We start from the raw sequence: 18,974 nt of genomic DNA, 5'->3' as shown, positions 1-18,974 counted from the left end.
CCCCGCATGACCCCCCCAGACCCTCCCCATGGAGCCAGGCTGCCTCGGTATCCCGCTGTCCTCTCCCTGTATCCCCCATCCATCCATCCATCCATCCATCCCTCTGCATCCCCCCATGGAGCTGTCCCATCCCTGTATCCCTCTATCCCATCCCCATATCCCACTGCCCATCCATCCCCCTGCATCCCTCCATGGAGCTGTCCCATTCCTGTATCCCTCTATCCCATCCCCGTATCCCCCTGACCATCCCCATATCCCACTGCCCATCCATCCCCCTGTATCCCTCCATGGAGCTGTCCCATCCCTGTATCCCTCTATCCAATCCCCATATCCCCCTGACCATCCCCATATCCCACTGCCCATCCATCCCCCTGTATCACTCCATGGAGCTGTCCCATCCCTGTATCCCTCTATCCCATCCCCATATCCCACTGCCCATCCATCCCCCTGTATCCCTCCATGGAGCTGTCCCATCCCTGTATCCCTCTATCCCATCCCAATATCCCCCTATCCCATCCCTATATCCCACTGCCCATCCATCCCCCTGTATCCCTCCATGGAGCTGTCCCATCCCTGTAACCCTCTATCCCATCTCCATATCCCCCTGACCATCCCCATATCCCACTGCCCATCCATCCCCCTGTATCACTCCATGGAGCTGTCCCATCCCTGTAACCCTCTATCCCATCCCCATATCCCCCTGACCATCCCCATATCCCACTGCCCATCCATCCCCCTGTATCACTCCATGGAGCTGTCCCATCCCTGTAACCCTCTATCCCATCCCCATATCCCCCTGACCATCCCCATATCCCACTGCCCATCCATCCCCCTGTATCACTCCATGGAGCTGTCCCATCCCTGTAACCCTCTATCCCATCCCAATATCCCCCTGACCATCCCCATATCCCACTGCCCATCCATCCCCCTGTATCACTCCATGGAGCTGTCCCAAACCCTGTATCCCCCTATCCCATCCCTATATCCCACTGCCCATCCATCCCCCTGCATCCCCCCATGGAGCTGTCCCATCCCCGTACCCGCTGACCCCGGTGTCCCGCAGCCGCTCCCGATGGATCCGGGCCGTCCTGCCCGGCAGCGCGCTCCCGACTGCATCCGCCGCCAGAAGCGCCGGGAGCTGGATGCGCGGCGCAGCAAGTGCCGGATCCGCATCGGGGGGCACCTGGAGCGCTGGTGCCGCCTCAAGGAGCAGCTCGGCTTCGCCCTCCATTCCCAGCTCGCCCAGTTCCTCCTCGACAGGTCCGTGCTGGGCGCCGCCATCCCTCGGGATGGGCAACGGGAAGCTTCGACCCCGCTCATTCCCTCTTTTCCCACCACAGGTACAGCTCCCACGGCTGCCTCTGGAGCCCGGGTAGGTGCCTCCCCCCCTCAACCCCCCATTAACTGGGGTCCAGAATTGCTTTATGGTGGCGGGAGAAGGCTCCCGTCGCATTGAGGTGCTGGCTTTGGCCGTGGTGGCCTTCTTGGCATTCCCAGCTCTGGTTTTGAGGGAACTCTTTGCGGATTTGGGTATTCCAGAGGGTGAAAACCTCAGACCCTGCAGGAAAAGGCAGAGGCGACCCCCATGGTTCCCCGTGATGGAGAACCTGGGGCTGCTCCTCACCCATCCCTTGTTGTGGTGCCCCGCAGGCGAGCCGGGGCCCGGGCTCCTCCACGCCGAAGCTCTGCAGCGCCTCGTGGTGCTGTCCCATGGCCACGGCCAGGAGTGCGGCTTCGTCCCCGACGTGAAGCCACCGGCGCCGGGCACCGCGGCCCCGCTGGTGTGGGAGTGCGTGGCCGGGCACAGCTTCTCCTGGGGGGTCCCTGGACCCGGACCCGAGGGGAACGGGGGGCCTGGAGCAGAGGGGGAAGCTCCAGCGCCCGGCCCGGAGCAGGGGGAAGAGCCGGGAGCTGCTGCTGGCGATGGCGGCGGAGGTGAGCGCCGCGTCCCCTTGGCCACCCTCATTGGCGGCTCTTGGAGCCCTCTCCCGTCCCGTCGAGCATCTTCCCATTGGGATCAGGGGTGGCTCAAGGCCCACGGCAAAGCAGGGGGAAAGTCTGCTTTTGGGTGTCCGTGTTCCCTGTGGTTTTCCCCTCTTGAGAAGAGGTTGAGCTTCTCAAACTCAAGGTTGGGTCCTTTCCAACACCTCCAGCTTCCCACCCCTGCTGCCAGATCCATTGCCCATCCTCTGCCTCTCCCAGCATCCCAGCTTCACTTGGCTGCTCCTGTCATCTCCTTGCAGCTCCCCAAGTGCCAGCAGAGACAGGGACCACGGGGAAGGAGGACGGGAGGTGAGCGGTGGCACACGGGAATCTTCGCCCAGGGAAGAAGCTTGGACCCCTCTATCCCATTCCTTGCTCCTTGTGTGCCTGCAGTGCACTCATCCCGGAGGAGAAGGTGGAGCAGGGGCCTGAGTCCCAGGACGAAGAGGAGGAGGAGGAGGAGGAGGACTTCACCGAGGACGAGGACCTGACCTACACCGATGACCTGCGTGATGAGAACTACCACCCGTCCCTGGACAGGTGAGGAGCCCTTGGAGCGGCTGGGAAGGAGCCTGAGGATTGGGATCATCCCAGGTTCCAGCCCTGCACCTCTGCCACCCTCCTGCTGCCCTTGCAGGCAGGAGGAGATGGGAGCAAGGTCCTTATGGCACTCAAATGAGGGCACCTCCTCACTGTGTCTGGTGTGAGGGTTTTTGCCACAGCCGGCCACATCCGTATCCCACCACATCCAACCGTGTTTCCTATCCCAATCCTCCCTTCTCCCCAGTGAGTCGGAGCCGCAGCGACGACCAAGGCAGAGCAGAGCCCCCAAGAACCCCATCAAGGAGGAGCAGCCCCCAGACGAGCTGAGCCTGAGCAGCTCCAGCCCATCCGAGGAGAAGAGTGGACGAGCGAGGTGGGTCCCGGCGCCGGGTTCAGGTGGGGATGCTGGGGATGGGCATTGGGTGCTTGTCTTGGGGTACCCAGCTCGTTGTGGCCATTGAATGAGTGTTTGGGGGGTGCTGGTGGTGCTTCCCATGCCAAGGAGCCAGGTAGGAACCATCCAACCCGGCGCTATTGGAGGTTCAAACTGGGAGACCTCGTGTGCCAGGGTGGTTTAATCCTGGTCCTTGTGATGCTGCCATCACAGAGCAGAGCTTGTTGGGTGCTGGGGCTTGCCAAGCAACTGCATTATGAGGGGTTGAATGAGCCTTCGTCTCATCCACTGTGTCTTGTGGAGCTGCTCCTGGGTGGTTGGAGATGTGCTGCTGGGGCAGGGGTGCTCCTGGAGGGGTACAAAGACCCCTTAAAACACCACCATGAAGCTTCTGAGCTGCCTGGAGGTCGTAGCAACAAAAACACCCATCATCCGTCCATCCATCATCCATCCATCCATCCATCCATCCATCATCCATCCATCATCCATCCATCCATCCATCCATCCATCCATCATCCATCCATCATCCATCCATCCATCCATCCATCCATCCATCATCCATCCATCATCCATCCATCCATCCATCATCCATCATCCATCCATCCATCCATCCATCCATCCATCCATCATCCATCCATCATCCATCCATCATCCATCCATCCATCATCCATCCATCCATCATCCATCCATCATCCATCCATCATCCATCATCCATCCATCCATCATCCATCCATCCATCCATCCATCATCCATCTATCCATCCATCCATCCATCCATCATCCATCATCCATCCATCCATCCATCCATCCATCATCCATCCATCATCCATCCATCATCCATCCATCATCCATCATCCATCCATCCATCCATCCATCCATCCATCATCCATCCATCATCCATCCATCATCCATCCATCATCCATCATCCATCCATCCATCCATCATCCATCCATCATCCATCCATCATCCATCCATCATCCATCATCCATCCATCCATCCATCATCCATCCATCATCCATCCATCCATCCATCCATCCATCATCCATCTATCCATCCATCCATCCATCCATCATCCATCCATCATCCATCCATCATCCATCCATCATCCATCATCCATCCATCCATCCATCATCCATCCATCATCCATCCATCCATCCATCCATCCATCATCCATCCATCCATCCATCCATCCATCATCCATCCATCATCCATCCATCATCCATCATCCATCCATCCATCCATCATCCATCCATCCATCCATCCATCGATCCATCATCCATCCATCATCCATCCATCCATCATCCATCCATCCATCCATCATCCATCCATCGATCCATCATCCATCCATCATCCATCCATCATCCATCCATCCATCATCCATCCATCCATCCATCCATCCATCATCCATCCATCCATCATCCATCCATCCATCCATCATCCATCCATCCATCCATCCATCCATCATCCATCCATCCATCCATCCATCCATCATCCATCCATCCATCATCCATCTATCCATCCATCCATCCATCATCCATCCATCCATCCATCCATCATCCATCCATCCATCCATCCATCCATCATCCATCATCCATCCATCATCCATCCATCATCCATCCATCATCCATCCATCCATCCATCCATCCATCCATCCATCCATCATCCATCCATCCATCCATCCATCCATCCATCCATCCATCCATCATCCATCCATCATCCATCCATCATCCATCCATCCATCATCCATCCATCCATCCATCCATCATCCATCCATCCATCCATCCATCCATCCATCATCCATCCATCCATCATCCATCCATCCATCCATCCATCCATCATCCATCCATCCATCCATCCATCCATCATCCATCATCCATCCATCCATCCATCCATCCATCATCCATCCATCATCCATCCATCCATCCATCCATCCATCCATCCATCCATCCATCATCCATCCATCCATCCATCCATCCATCGATCCATCATCCATCCATCCATCATCCATCCATCCATCATCCATCCATCCATCATCCATCCATCCATCCATCCATCCATCCATCCATCCATCCATGCATCCCACCCCTCCTCACCTGGAGAAGCACAGACACTGCTCTCACTCGTGGATATGGGGCGGACGTGAGGTTGCCTAAGGAACAGTGATCTCCATCTGCAGCCTCTGCTCAGCACCGCTCTTTGCACTGAGGGTTGGGTTTGATCCTGCCTTCCCAGCCTCGATATTCCCAGCTCTGTCCTGAGCTCATCCCGCTATTGCTGGCTCTTCACAAGGGTCTTAAGGAGAGGTTGGTCTCCATGCTGAAGCCAGAGGCTGGCCCATGTGGGGCTGGCACAGAAGGAGCTGGCTCCTTCCTGCATCTTGTAACAACAAGGAGGGGGTTGAACTCCCCTTTTCCACTGGAATGAGCACGTTCACCTCATCCTGCTCCATGTATCCCATGGGAGACGGGACCAGCAGGCCCAGACGTAAGTACCGGCTGCTCCACGCGGGAGCCTTTTCCCTCGGACACGGGGTTCCCACTTCGTTGTGGTGCTCAGCACCCTTCCTGCCTCCTTCCAGCTCTGGAAGCGCCTCCTGCTTGTTGGAAGAGTGAAGATCCAGGCCCAGCAATGGAAAACGCGATGGTAAAGCTGGATTTGCTTTTCTCCTCCCCTTGCCCATCGCTGCGCTGCGGGACACCAACTCCCGCATTCTTCCACCTAAGCTTTAGGCTGGATTTGGTTACAGGGATGCTGTTTCCCAGCCTTTGGGTCATTTCCCCCCCTTTTCCTTGTCGCAGGACCTGGAAGAAGGGAGCTGAAACGCCCTCTCCTGAGCCCTTGGCACGTTCATCCCAAAGGTAACCCCATCCTGAGCTAAAAGCGTGTCGGAAGAGGTGGTGGACGGAGATGCCCAGCCCCGTGCTGAGGCTGTGCTGTCCACTGCAATCTCTTTGTTCTCCTCCCCATCAAAGCAGTCCTGGTTTTAACAGCCTTTTCCTTCATTCCAGGACGGGAGCCCCGAATTCCCTGTGGATAAATCATAGCTCCGATGAGGCTGGTGTGGGGTTGACACCAACCTCAGCGTCCTGGGACGTGCCCAGACCCATGTGAAAGCCTTATAATGAGCAATAAAGAGCATACTCCCATTCCTAACGCCTCAAAGGAGCATTTGTCAGCGCCGCTTCCCGCCGGGATGGGGGGGGAAACCCCCAGGATGGAGGAAACAGCAGGGAAAGGGTGCCCAGGGGCCGGTTTCAGTCCTGGGGGGGGACAAGAGCCTCACTCAAGCCCCTTCTCTCCCATTGCAGCTGCAAGAGGCGAGCGCGGGCGAGCGACGAGGACGTGGCGCAGATCAGCCCCAAGAGGATCCGGTGCGTGGGGGCCGGGGGGGCTCCATCCCCTGCCCTGTGCTGGAACCCAGGCTCCGGGGTGGGGAGGACCTCGGGGGGGACCGGAGCATCCTCCCTGACGCTGCTTTCCTGCCCTGTATCCCATAGGAAGGCCGCCAAGCACGAGATCCTCCTGTGCGACTTCGAGGGCTGTGGCAAGATCTTCTCCAACCGCCAGTACCTGAACGTGAGGCCTGGGGCAGCCCCCGAGCATCCCCCCCGGCCCCAGCATCCTGGGATGCGCTGGGGACCCACACGGGGCAGGGTTTGCCTTGTCCGAGGTGCTTCGGGTCGGACCGGGGCAGCCTGGGTTGCCCGTGGAGCCCTAGGACTTTGGTGGCCCCATGCGTGCAGCTTCAGTCCCAGCTCAGGCGTGAGGGGGTGAAAGCCTTTGGGCTCCCTCCAAGCGCATCCTCCCATCGCCGACCTCTCTTCTCTCCGCACACCAGCACCACAAGAAGTACCAGCACGTCCACCAGAAAACCTTCACGTGCTCGGAGCCGAGCTGTGGCAAATCCTTCAACTTCAAGAAGCACCTCAAGGAGCACGAGAAGCTGCACAGCGGTGAGTGGGGCACATTCCCCCCTGCCACGGGGCTATAGCTGCCCTCCTAAAGCACATCCCAACACATCCCGAGCCTGGATCCGCTCCTGATCCCGTGTTTCCTCTGCCCCCCAGACAAGAGGGATTACATCTGCGAGTTCTGTGCCCGCTCCTTCCGCACCAGCAGCAACCTGATCATCCACAGGCGCATCCACACAGGGGAGAAGCCTCTGCAGTGAGTACCGGTCCCACCTGTGCCGCGAGCACAGGCCCTGGTGCTTTCTCCTTTTCGGCCCTAATTCATCAGGTTTTCACCCCAAATGGAGTTTCTTGGCTCCGTGGGCGCCAGGTCCTCAGGGCTGGCTCTTCGATACTGCTTTGCCTCAAGGTTGCTGCGCCGTGGGGCTGGCTGAGCTCTGAGCAGCAGCGTCAGGGTGGGCTCGGTTTGCGGGAGCTGAGTGAGATGGGATTTAGGGAGGGCAATAAACTGGGATCTAAGGAGAGCACTAAGATGGGATCTAAGGAGAGCAATAAGCAGGGATTTAGTGAGAGCAGTAAGCTGGGATCTAAGGAGAGCAGTAAGATGGGATCTAAGGAGAGCAATGAGATGGGATTTAAGGAGAGCAATAAGATAGGATTTAAGGAGAGCAATAAGATGGGTCCTAAAGGAGAGCAGTAAGCAGGGATTTAAGGAGAGCACTAAGATGGGATCTAAGGAGAGCAATAAGCAGGGACCTAAGGAGAGCAGTAAGATGGGTCCTAAAGGAGAGCAGTAAGCCGGGATGTAAGGAGAGCAATAAGATGGGTCCTAAAGGAGAGCAATAAGATGGGTCCTAAAGGAGAGCAGTAAGCTGGGACCTAAGCAGAGCAGGAAGCAGGGATGTAAGCAGAGCAAGGAGCCGGGTCTAACAGGAGCACTGCACCGCCTCGCCTGGAGGCTGAAGCCACCCGTGCTGCGCCGCGGTGCCTTTGCTAAGCCCCCCCTTGCAATCCCAGCGCCGAGCTGAGGTGGGCCTGGGTCCCCCCCTCGTGCTCAGCACCCTGTGAGCCCCATTCCTGCCTCTCTGCCCCCCCCGCGAGGTGCGAGGTGTGCGGCTTCACGTGCCGCCAGAAGGCCTCCCTCAACTGGCACATGAAGAAGCACGGGGCCGCCGCCGGGTACCAGTTCTCCTGCGAGCTCTGCGGCAAGAGGTTCGAGAAGAGGGACAACGTCGCGGCCCACAAGAGCAAGAGCCACCCCCCCGGTGAGCGCCCAGCACCGCCGGCCCCAGCACCCACGGAGGGGCCGGCTGCTGGGGCCACACTGGGGAGCGGTGGGGACCGGGAGCTGAGCCCGCTGCCTGTTGCTGAGCATCGGGAAGGGATCGGGATCCAGGATGCGGGAGCAGAGCGAGGCCAGGGGATGGAGGGTGCTGGCTCATAGGACTCCTCCTCCTCGGGCTGAGACCGGAGGATGGGAGGGGATGGATGAGGGTGATGCTGGACCCCGCAGCGGTGCCAAGAGTACAAGGAGTGGGGAAGGAGCGGCGCTTCCCAGCTTCTCTGCCAAACCCTGAATCCCTCCCATCGGGATCCTCAATAAAGACTCGGTCTGTGTCCAAGGGGGTTTCCGCACTTGCAGAGGCCATCTCAGCGCTGAGTTGCTACGGAAAAGAGGGGGAAAAGGGAGATTTTCCCTGGTTTTGGCTGGGTCAACACCGAATCCTGAGGTTTTTCCATGTTCAGCACAATAAACTGATGAGTGAGGTGGAGGGGACTGAGGCTGTGTCAGTTTGGGCCTTGGACACGGGTGTTACTGATGTGGTGATGGGTCCCTGTATCCTATGACCACCATTTACCTCTTCCTAAGCATTCCAGGGATGCTCTGTGATACCCATCGGGGGGGCACCCCCATTTCAACCCTCCCCAGAGCCCCCCAAAGAGCTGACAGGGACAAGGAGAGGAGGTGTCCCCAAGCCCCATTCACCTCTATGAGGGTGGCTGAGGACCCGAGAGCAGCTTTTCCTGCTGCGGGCAGCCCAGGAAAGAGGAGTTTGGGGAATTCCAGGGATTTTGGTGTTAGTTTTTGCACAGCAACTTTTATTTCCCCACTAAACAGTGACAGGGCAGAGACAAGAAAGCATCGTGGAGCACACGAGGGTGGGCCGGGGGGGTATAAGCACGAGATCACATTGAAAACAAGCTTCCCCCCTCCTTCCCAACGGATACAGGCCGGATTCCATCAGGCTCTACCCCCAAAGCAACCCTAAAGCGCTGCTTCGGTGCACGTCCCTACAGCTACACCCCAAAACTCATCCCATCTCCCTCCATTCCCAACCCTCCGGATGCTCAGTGCTACTGGGGGAAGCCGTGAGGAAAGGGATGAGGTTTTGCTCTCTTGGTGCTACCAACAGCAAGGCGATGAACTCAGCCCTTTCCCAAGGGGAAAGGGAAGCAAGGATGAGGTGAAAGGGAAGCTAAAAGGTGACCTGCAGAGCAAAACTGCATCAAGAGCCAGGGCTGGGAATGGTACCTCTGCTCCTCACGCTGGTTTTCCAGCCTTGCGGAGCTTCCTGGGGCGCACAAAAGCTTTGGAACAATGCGGGATGTGAGCAACCCCAATGGGAGCTTTCGTCCCTGGTTACATCCCTGTTCCCATGGGGCAGCCAACTCGAAACAGAACAGCAACCGAAACACATGGGGTTACTTCTGCAACGGGAATAACCCCACCAAGAGGCTGTTTGAGCCATCACCCTCCACGGTTGACGCCCCAGAGGAAGGCTTTTGGTGTGAACAAGAGACCCCAAACTGGAAAGCAACAAGGAAACAGCAGAACGAGGGACAACGAGGAGGTCGGGGGGCCTCTGCCTGAAGCAGGGTGGGAAAAGGGACAGGATCCTACTTGCAGGTCACCTTGGGAGGGCTAAAGAAACTGGAGGCTCAATTGCAGAGGGAGAGGGAGGAGCCCACATAGAAGAGCCAGAAGAAGGGGAAGATCTTCTCGGTGAACGCAGCGGTGAAGGTGAAGATCGGAGCCATGTTGTCGGCGTTGTAGAACGCCACCCACCCCCCTTCATAGTCCAGGTAGACCCCGATCTTCCTGGGCCTCTCACACAGGGACAGGGGCGTCTCCGGGGAGGTGAAAGCCTGGTACTGATCCCAGTTCTTCCCTTTCCAGTTCAATCCCACCGCCCAGATCCCCTCCTCGGGAGCAAAGTCGATCTTCTCCTTCCTGCGGACGGACTCGCGCGCTGCCCCCAGCACCCAGCTCTCCCCATCTCCCACCTCCACCTCCCAGTAGTGCCTCCCAGCCACGAACCCCTCCGCTGCCAGCACGCAGAAGGAGTAATCGAATCTCTTGGGATTGGCCGGCAGCTCCTGGGGCGCGCTGCGGAGCCGCACGCTCCTCTTGTCCTCTGACAGCACCAGGTAGGGGTTGGCTGTGTCTGGGTCCAGCGAGAGGTCACCTGGCAAGAGGGAAACAGGGATGTGAGCACCTGCGAGCCGAGGATCTCACTCTCCGAAGGGATTCATTGTCTCTGCCCCACACGAGGGGGTCCCCTCCAACTCTGAGCACTGCAAGGACCAAGGATCAGGCTCCGCTTCCTAACGCAAGCAGAGGAACAGGCAGATCCCCGCTGGAAACGCTCCAGGCCGCCCCATCCCAGGCACCTCCTCACTCTGGAACAGAGATTTCTGGGATGAAATAGCAGTTTATAGGATCGTGGAATGGTTTGGCTTGGAAGGAACCTTAAAGCTCATCCAGTTCCAACCCCTGCCACAGGCAGCGACACCTCCCCCTAACCCAAGCTGCTCCAAATCCCAGGTTTCTTCAGTCGCTTCCAAGCGCTGGAATGAGCAAACATCCTCGTGTTTAAGGGCTGGTTTTGTGCTCAGGGCATGCTCAGGAACTGGCTGTGAGAGGGCAGCACCAGAGGCTGCTGAGAGCTGGCTCCATCCTGCACCCACCATGGTTGCAAAGTGCATCCCGGAGCGGATCCAACAGCCAGGAGCAGGGACAAGGTCTCCTGCCGAGTCCTCTGAACCCCACAAGCCTCTCCTAGCACTGGGATCATTCCCCCTCTTCCCTTGGCAGCCCCAGCACTGCTTTTCCTCCTCTCCTGCCTGGAGAAGCCCAACCTGCTGCATTCAGGACAAGGAGGAAGGCGATGCGCTCACCTGTGTCATTCTCCAGCTCGAACCTGAGGTTCTCTGAGGGGAAGAGAAGAAAGAAGTTCAGATGCTTCTCAGCACTCACACCACCTCGATCCCTGCTGCATGGCAAGCCACCAACCCCCACCGCTTGGGAATGGCAGGGCACGGATACCTCCGGAATCCAAGGAATTCAAGGGCAACCTGCTGCTGCTCTTACTCTTCACGAGCAGCTGCTCCAATGGAGCTGTCCCAACAAGGGAGAAGCAAGAGCACAACTCAGGGCCGCGTTTGAAGCTGAACTCAGCACCGGGTTGCCACGGGAAGCACCAGCTTTGGAAGGGAACCTGTCCCAGGGCTCACCCTTGAACTCCAGCAAGACCTCCTTCAGCACCGCACTCTTCTGGGAGAAGCTCTTGAGTTTCTTCTCCAGCTCGGTGAAGCCAGCCTCGGGCTTGCAGAACATCCAACTCTCAAAGCTGGGGGCGAGCAAGCAGCGTTACGTTCCCAAGGGGGAATAACGGAACCCCCCAAGCTACAGGCAGGGAAGCAAGGGAAGGTTTGGGGATGGATTAGTGTCCTCCTGGCCCCACAGCTCAGAATGGGACCTGTCTGAGGGGTTCTGGCCCTCACCAACCACGTTACTCTGTGGTTTCCCTCTGGGAGATGCTCAACCCCTGCCACAAGCCTGGGTTTGGGGTTGGTGTGGGTGAGAACCACGGTGGGGGGGGGAGCTGGAACCATCAGCGTGAGCGCCAGCTTCTCACCTGCTTCCAGATGGGGCAACGACCTGGAAAGAGAGGAAAACCACTGAGCTCAAACCTTTGCTCCAGCTCAAAGCCTCCCCCAAACCAGCCCCACGACTGCTGTGCTGCAGGATCAGCTCCCAGCCCATTCCCAAAGCACGGGCCCATGGAAGTGGCAGAACCAGTGCATAATCAGGGGCTTTTCCCCCTTTTCCAGGCTGGACGGGAAAACCAACGTGGTTTTGAAAGGAAAACACGACTGCCCCAAGCTGCAACCCCCCCGAGGACACAGGGCTCACAGCAATAACACCGACACCACGTACAGGGGTCAGCATCCCCATCCCACAGCCATCCCATGGATCTCACCTGCCCGGGCTGCTTGCCGGGGCTGCTCTCTCCTCCCTGCTCAGCCAGCAGCTTGTCGAGCTGGGCGATCTCCTCGGAGAGCCGGGACACGCTCTCATCCCTCCTCTTGAGGATGTCTTTGTCCAGCTCTTCCAGGCGGGATAACAGGAGCTGCTCCTTCTCCTCCAGGAAGCCCCGGAGCTCTTTGCACTCGGCCACAATCTTCTGCCTCTCCACTTCGGTTTGCTTCTGCAAGACCCCAAGGGGGAGCCCAAGTGAGACGGACACCCCATGGCCGGGCAGGGGGTCAGGGACCCCCCTGGGTACTCACCAGCAAGTCCTCGCTCTGTCTCTCCCTCTCAGCTTTGGCTTCTTCACGCCCTTTCCTCAGGGAGCTCAAGTGCTCCTGGGGCACCTCCTGGAAGGACAAAGAGAATCCTCCTACCTGGGATCAGGGATACAGAGGGATGGGGAGGGATGGGATGGGGGGGGGGTCCCTCCGGTGCTGCTGCTGCTGCTGAAACGGGGTAAATCCCATCAAACCTGAGGGGGTTTTGACGTGGAGACCACCACGAACGCCAAGAGAGGCGAGGCGAACGCTGCGCCTGCCCTGTCAGCCTCAAGCCTTAGTTTGGGGCAAGCCAAAACCTGCCCCCAAACCAGCCTGAGAACAGACCCAAGGGAAGGAAGGAAGGCAAAAGGCCAGGTCAGAGCCAGATTTTAGCTCTCTGCACGCACAAACCCCACAGGAAAAGCCCTTTCTGCCCCTTGGGATTGCCTTTTGGGATGAGCCTTCACATCCCAGCCCCCCCGGACTGCCTGAAGCCCACTGAGATGGGGGGGTTTGGCTGCCTCCAGGCTCACTGCTGGCAACTGCCCTTGTTTGAAAGCCTTTGGCCTCCAAGGCAGCCAGGGAGGTGCTTAGCAACGCTCCACAGAAAGCAGCAGGGCTCTGGGCAGCAACCAACGGCTCATCTGGTGCAAATACAACGCGGAGCTGCAGAGATTCTACCGTCTGTAACCAGCGCTTGGTGCCATGGGAGAGATAAAGCAACGATGGGAGACGCGGGCGCTGCAAACAGCTCCCGAAGAGGCAAAAGGAGAGGTTAAAACCGCATAAAAGCAGATTGAGGAGGGGGAAACAGCAGCAAAAGAGCAGCTTTCGACAGCCTAAAGGTGCTGAATGAGTCCCAGTCCCCCATTTACTCAGGAATGAAGGGGCTGTGCTTGAAGCTCACGCACTCCCTGCCCCTGATGCACTGGGATGGCTCCGGCTGTGCTGGTGCCACCTCCTCCTCCATCCGCTGCTGCGCACTGCACAGCCCGGCCGGCATCTTGGCTCCCGCCTTCGTTAGCCTCTTCATTACTGATTAATGACTCTTTCCAAAGGGGAACCCCCCCCCCCCCCACACACACACATCGCCCCGGGGGGGGTCTCCCCTGCGCCCTATGGAGGTTCCGCTTGGTTGAATGGCTCCGGATTCACTCTGCGTCACACGGCTCAACCGCCCCGTGTTGGGCTACTCGGGGGGGGTCCTGCTCCACTTTAAGCCCTTATTACGCCCCCCCTCACCCCCAGGAGCCAGGCTCCATGTCCATTCCAGAGCACTCCTGCAGCTTGCTTGGACAGGGGGCCCCCATTCTGCCCCCCACCCCCCCTGTACCCTCCCTGCATCCCAGGTACATCCGAACGGACACGGGGAACGCATCGAGACGATCCCTACTGCAGTTTATGCCCTGGGGGATAAGCAGGGTCACCTCTGTTAAGGACAGGGAGCCCTGTTGCACCCAAGGGCATTGCACTCCATGGGGGGGGGGGGGCTTCCTTGGTGCACTCCCATCCCGTGGGGTGTCGTTATTGCACCCCACATTTGCGATGTGGGGGGGGGGGTTATCCCTGGGATTCCTCCTTATACTTATCCCTTATGCATCCCCCATTGAGCAGGGGCCATCCCGCATGGCAGAAGGGCTGCCCAGTGCATGCCAACAGCCCGGAGCGGGGGGAGGCTCTCAGTCCTCTCCGCCCCACACTGACCTCCGGGGCATGGGCCGCCTCCTCGGCGGGCAGCACGGTGTGGGTCCGGTGCTCGCGGGACAGGTGGCAGACAACGCAGACGGCGCGGCGGTCCTGCACGCAGTACAGCCGCAGCGGCTCCCCGTGGCGGGGGCAGCGCGGCGGGCCCGGCGGGCCGGGCGGAGCGGCGGCGGGCAGCGGCGGCGAGGGCGCCGGAGGCCCCGGCGGCGGCTCGGCGGGGCTGGGCGGCAAGCCGAGCTGGCGGACGATGTGGACGATGTTGCCGAGAGAGCGGTTGGGGCGGAAGAGCCGCTGCGGCACCGGCTCCCGGCACTGCGGGCAGCAGAGCCGCCGCGCGGAGTCCTCCCAGCACTGGGTCACGCAGGCGCGGCAGAAGTTGTGCCCGCACTCGGCCACCAGCACCGGGTCGTTGAAGTACTCCAGGCACACCGGGCACGTCAGCTCGTCCTGCAGGCTCCGGGCCGCGCTGCACGGAGCGGGGGGAACGCTGGGGGGTGCGGGCGGCGCCTCCATCCCGGCTCCGGGCGGCTCCGATCCGCTCCGCTCCGCACCGCAGGCCCGACTGAGGCCGCGGGAGAGGAGACGCGCCTGCGCGGGGCGAGGGGGGCGTGGCCGCGCCTGCGCGGGGCGAGGCGGGGACAGGGGGGAGGCTGCGTCTGTCCAGGAGGGGGCGCACTGCGCATGCTTGGGGGGGCGCATGGCGCAGCCATGGTGTTGTCATGGAAACAGGCATGGGCTCCATCATGGAGTGGTTTGGGTTGGAAAGGACTTAAGGCTCATCCAGTTCCAACCCCTGCCGTGGGCAAGGACACCACACACTCCAAGCCCTGTCCAACCTGGCCTTGAACAGGTTCAACTCCATTCAACCCACGCCAGCGACCGCCCTCACGGTAAAGAACTTGCTTATCTCCAGCCTGAACTTCCCTGCTCCAGTTCCATCACCCCTTGTCCTATCCCAGCTGCAGGTCCCTCTGCACACCCTTGTAGCCCTTCTGAAGCTGCCCTGAGGTCCCCAAGCAGCTTCTCTCTTCCAGCCCCAATGTTCTCAGCCGGGCTGCACACAGGAGCTGCTCGGCCTCCTCTGGCCTTGCTCCATGCCCTGATGCTGAGGGCACCATTGCCGCGCGTGGGGCCTCGCCAGGGCACACGAGCACAACTCCAAAATGGCGGACGCCGTGCCCGCTTCCAAAATGGCGGCCCCGCCCTCAGGCAAGGGGGCGGACAAGATGGCTGCGGCCCCCCCCTCCGCCTTGCTGCCTGCAGGGCCTTGCTCAAGATGGCCGCCGGGAGTGAAGCCCTGGCGTCCATCTTGGGTGAGGGCAGGCAGGCGGCGTTGCCACGGAGACGGGTCCTGCCGAGGGGCAAAAACCCCCCTGAAGCGCTGCGGCCATGGTGGGACGGGGCCACTTGGGAGGCCCCTGTGAGCCCCGAACCCCCTCCGGGGGCCGTTAAACACACCTCGGACGTGCTCCGTGCTGACATCCCCGACATCTGTTGGCAGAAAACCCTCCTTTTACCCCCAAACCCAGCCCCTTTTCCCGCGGGGAACAGCCGCTGCCATGGGAGGAGCGGTCCACCCGTGTTAAAGCATCCCCCAGGACGCTCACCCAGCTCCAGCGTGAGCCCCAAAGCGGGGCACCACGCTCCTCTGCAGCCCTCCCTAAGGATAACATCCCCATCCGCACCGAGGGGGCACAAGCCCCAAAACCACCGCGGTTTAGCCCGTTTTCAGGCGAAACTCCCCCTTTTCCAGGTCTTTAACAAGCATTTTCCGCTTTACAAGGCGCAGGGCTCCGTTTCCGCCCACAGACACCGCCGCTGTTGCCACCAGAGGGCCCTGGCCCCGGTGCCGAGCTCCTTCTCCCTCTCTCCTGCCTTTTCCCCCCTCTAATTCCTTGCTTCCTTCCTTTCCCCCCCTCCCCATCTTTTTAACTCTCGTTGCTCGGACCTAGCGGCGGGACCGCGCCGCATCCCTGTGGTCCTCGCATCCCCCCACAAACACTGTTTTGGGGAGAAAACCGGGGGTTTTGGGGGGTTAAAAGGGAGGGGGGCATCTATGGGCTTTGCCGACAGCACCTCCCGAGCCGGAGAGCGCAGGTAACGGCGTGATTGGGGCTTCGGGTGCCAAAAGAGAGCGGGAAACGGCTCCGTTTCCATCACATCCCATTGCTTTCCCCTCCGTCCTTCCCTTCCTCTCGCCTCCCATCCCCTCCGCGGCGCCAGGAGGCTTAAACTCGGTGCCTGGATGTGGAGAATCAACCCCCAAACCCCCCCAAACCCCATCCGTCCTTCCCCTCTCCCTTGGTTCAAACGGGTGCGTTCCATTCGGGATGGGCTTTGGGAAGCCGGGAGCGGAGGTGCTGCGAGGATGGGTGCTACCGATAACCGGCTCTCTTTATGCTGTCAGCAGCATGGCAGTAAGTGAGGTGCTGCTGGGGCTTCCCCATCAAGAGCAGGAATAGAGCAAAACCTGCCGGAGGGATCGCCTTGGAATCACCCTTTTATTCCTGGTGCCAGCACATCTCAGGCCGGGCTCTGCGGGAAGGATCCATCCCGTGGGATCACGGCTCACGGGGGTGATCTCTTTCCTTCCGCAGCCATGGAGCCGTACGTGCTGCTGGACCCGCGACAGAGAGCGCTCTATCGCGACGTGATGCAGGAGAGCTACGACACGCTGATGGCGCTGGGTGAGGAGCATCCCTCCTCCTGCGGGGGGGGGTTTGGGAGGGAGGGAGGGAGGGAGGGATGGATGGATGGATGGATGATGGATGGATGGATGATGGATGGATGGATGGATGGATGATGGATGGATGGATGGATGATGGATGGATGGATGGATGGATGATGGATGGATGATGGATGGATGGATGATGGATGGATGGATGATGGATGGATGGATGATGGATGATGGATGGATGGATGGATGGATGGATGATGGATGGATGGATGGATGGATGGATGATGGATGGATGGATGGATGATGGATGGATGATGGATGATGGATGGATGATGGATGGATGATGGATGGATGATGGATGGATGGATGATGGATGGATGGATGGATGGATGATGGATGGATGGATGGATGATGGATGGCTGATGGATGGATGGATGGATGGATGAATGGATGCATGGATGGATGGATGGATGATGGATGGATGGATGATGGATGGCTGATGGATGGATGGATGGATGGATGATGGATGGATGGATGGATGGATGATGGATGGATGGATGGCTGATGGATGGCTGATGGATGGATGGATGGATAGATGATGGATGGATGGATGGATGGATGAATGGATGCATGGATGGATGGATGGATGATGGATGGATGCATGGATGGATGATGGATGGCTGATGGATGGATGGATGGATAGATGATGGATGGATGGATGGATGGATGATGGATGGCTGATGGATGGATGGATGGATAGATGATGGATGGATGGATGGATGGATGATGGATGGATGATGGATGATGGATGGATGATGGATGATGGATGGATGATGGATGGATGGCTGATGGATGGATGGATGGATGGCTGATGGATGGATGGATGGATGGATGCATGGATAGATGGATGCATGCATGGATGCATGGATGCATGCATGGATGCACGCATGGATGGATGGATGGATGGATGCATGGATCATCATCCCGGCATCAGGCGGATGGGTCTCTCCTGCCCCATGCTGCCCATTCCCTCTTCTCTTTCCCAGAATTCCCTTTCTCCAAGCCGGATCTGCTGCCCCGCCTGGACCACGGGGGTGAACCGAGAGCCCTGGATCTCCACGTGCCCAGGGACACCCCAGCTGCAGGTGAGCCTCCGGTCATGCCTTGACCCCAGCGGGCGCTCACGTGGAAGCGTCCCCTTTTCCTACCCCCTTCCCATCACCCCAAGCCCTCAGGCGATGGCTCCCGCCTGCGTTGTCCCCCTCTGTGCCCCACAGAGGACGGAGCAGGAGCGGAGCAGGAGCCCCGTCAAGCCGAGGAAGAGCCCAAAGAGGTGAAACCCAAGGAGCATCCCCCGAGCCCCACTGAGAGCGGTGGCAGGGGGGGCCCGGGGGACTCGACCCCCCAGGCCAGCACCACGTGCGGGGAGTGCGGGAAGAGCTTCAGCCACAAATCAGCCCTGGCGAAGCACCAGAAGATCCACAGCGGCGACCGCCCGCACGCCTGCCCCGACTGCGGCAAGGGCTTCATCCAGCGCTCGGACCTCACCATCCACCAGCGCGTGCACACGGGCGAGCGCCCCTACGCCTGCGCCCACTGCGGGCGCCGCTTCAGCGTCAGCTCCTCCCTGCTCAGCCACCAGCGCACCCACGCTCCCGGCGGCCTCAAGCCCAACCGGTGCCCGCAGTGCGGCCGCGGCTTCGCCGACCCCGGCGCCCTCGACCGGCACCGGAAGAGCCACTTGGGCGGGAAGCCCTTTGAGTGCGGGCAGTGCGGGAAAGCCTTCGCCTGGAGCTCGCACCTCGAGCGGCACCGGCGCATCCACACCGGCGAGAAGCCCTTCCAGTGCGGGCAGTGCGGGCGAGCCTTCGCCTGGAGCTCGCACCTCGACCGCCACATGCGCACCCACGCCGCTGCCCCCGATGAGGACGACGAGGAGGAGGAGGGCGAGGAAGCAGCGGCAGAGCCCCCGCCGCCCCCATTGAAGTGCGCTGATTGCGGCAAGCGCCTCAACCACCAGACAGCCCCGCAGCGCTTCAAGCACAAGGGCACGCAGACGCTGCCCAGCAGCAGCCCCCCGCGGCCCCATTGCTGCGAGCAGTGCGGCAAATGCTTCTCGCAGGGCTCCAACCTCCTCAAGCACCGGCGCGTCCATAGCGGCGAGAGGCCGTACCCGTGCCCGGTTTGCA

General features: G+C 59.8%; 2 protein-coding genes across 2 annotated transcripts; one reads left to right on the top strand and one right to left on the bottom strand.

Annotated features, from left to right (window-relative positions):
• The first annotated feature begins 997 nt into the window (after positions 1 to 997).
• On the top strand, positions 998 to 8,745 carry ZNF692 (zinc finger protein 692). Its single transcript, XM_080636291.1, has 11 exons — positions 998 to 1,260; positions 1,341 to 1,372; positions 1,651 to 1,935; positions 2,106 to 2,292; positions 2,377 to 2,523; positions 2,771 to 2,899; positions 6,228 to 6,290; positions 6,417 to 6,495; positions 6,758 to 6,872; positions 6,987 to 7,086; positions 7,932 to 8,745. Exons 1-11 carry the CDS (start codon positions 1,073 to 1,075, stop codon positions 8,272 to 8,274), a joined length of 1,668 nt encoding a protein of 555 aa, XP_080492417.1. The 5' UTR covers positions 998 to 1,072; the 3' UTR covers positions 8,275 to 8,745.
• A 162-nt stretch (positions 8,746 to 8,907) lies between these two features.
• On the bottom strand, positions 8,908 to 14,670 carry LOC308231181 (E3 ubiquitin-protein ligase TRIM7-like). The gene is made up of 7 exons (XM_080636340.1): positions 14,109 to 14,670; positions 12,405 to 12,491; positions 12,095 to 12,322; positions 11,750 to 11,772; positions 11,346 to 11,461; positions 11,010 to 11,042; positions 8,908 to 10,297 (listed from the first exon to the last, which is right to left on the bottom strand). The coding sequence occupies exons 1-7, from the start codon at positions 14,619 to 14,621 to the stop codon at positions 9,771 to 9,773; spliced, it is 1,527 nt and encodes a 508-aa protein (XP_080492466.1). The 5' UTR covers positions 14,622 to 14,670; the 3' UTR covers positions 8,908 to 9,770.
• Between the last annotated feature and the right edge of the window lie 4,304 nt (positions 14,671 to 18,974).

The sequence above is a fragment of the Psittacula echo genome (genome assembly GCF_963264785.1).
Source record: "Psittacula echo genome assembly, chromosome: 31".
Taxonomy (NCBI): Eukaryota; Metazoa; Chordata; class Aves; order Psittaciformes; family Psittacidae; genus Psittacula; species Psittacula echo.
The sequence above is the reverse complement of the archived record's forward strand: the minus strand, read 5'-3'. Positions and strand labels throughout refer to the sequence as shown.

What these genes read in the sequence shown, in the direction of transcription:
- ZNF692 (XM_080636291.1), top strand. Translation starts at nt 1,073, where the DNA reads ATGGATCCGGGCCGTCCTGCCCGGCAGCGCGCTCCCGACTGCATCCGC. An exon ending in TGCTGGCGATGGCGGCGGAG is followed by an intron (nt 1,936 to 2,105) that starts GTGAGCGCCGCG and finishes CCTCTTGAGAAG; the next exon opens with AGGTTGAGCTTCTCAAACTC. An exon ending in ACAGGGGAGAAGCCTCTGCA is followed by an intron (nt 7,087 to 7,931) that starts GTGAGTACCGGT and finishes CCCCCCCGCGAG; the next exon opens with GTGCGAGGTGTGCGGCTTCA.
- LOC308231181 (XM_080636340.1), bottom strand. Translation starts at nt 14,621, where the DNA reads ATGGAGGCGCCGCCCGCACCCCCCAGCGTTCCCCCCGCTCCGTGCAGC. An exon ending in GACAGAGCGAGGACTTGCTG is followed by an intron (nt 12,323 to 12,404) that starts GTGAGTACCCAG and finishes GGGGTCTTGCAG; the next exon opens with AAGCAAACCGAAGTGGAGAG. An exon ending in CCGGCAAGCAGCCCGGGCAG is followed by an intron (nt 11,773 to 12,094) that starts GTGAGATCCATG and finishes CTCTCTTTCCAG; the next exon opens with GTCGTTGCCCCATCTGGAAG.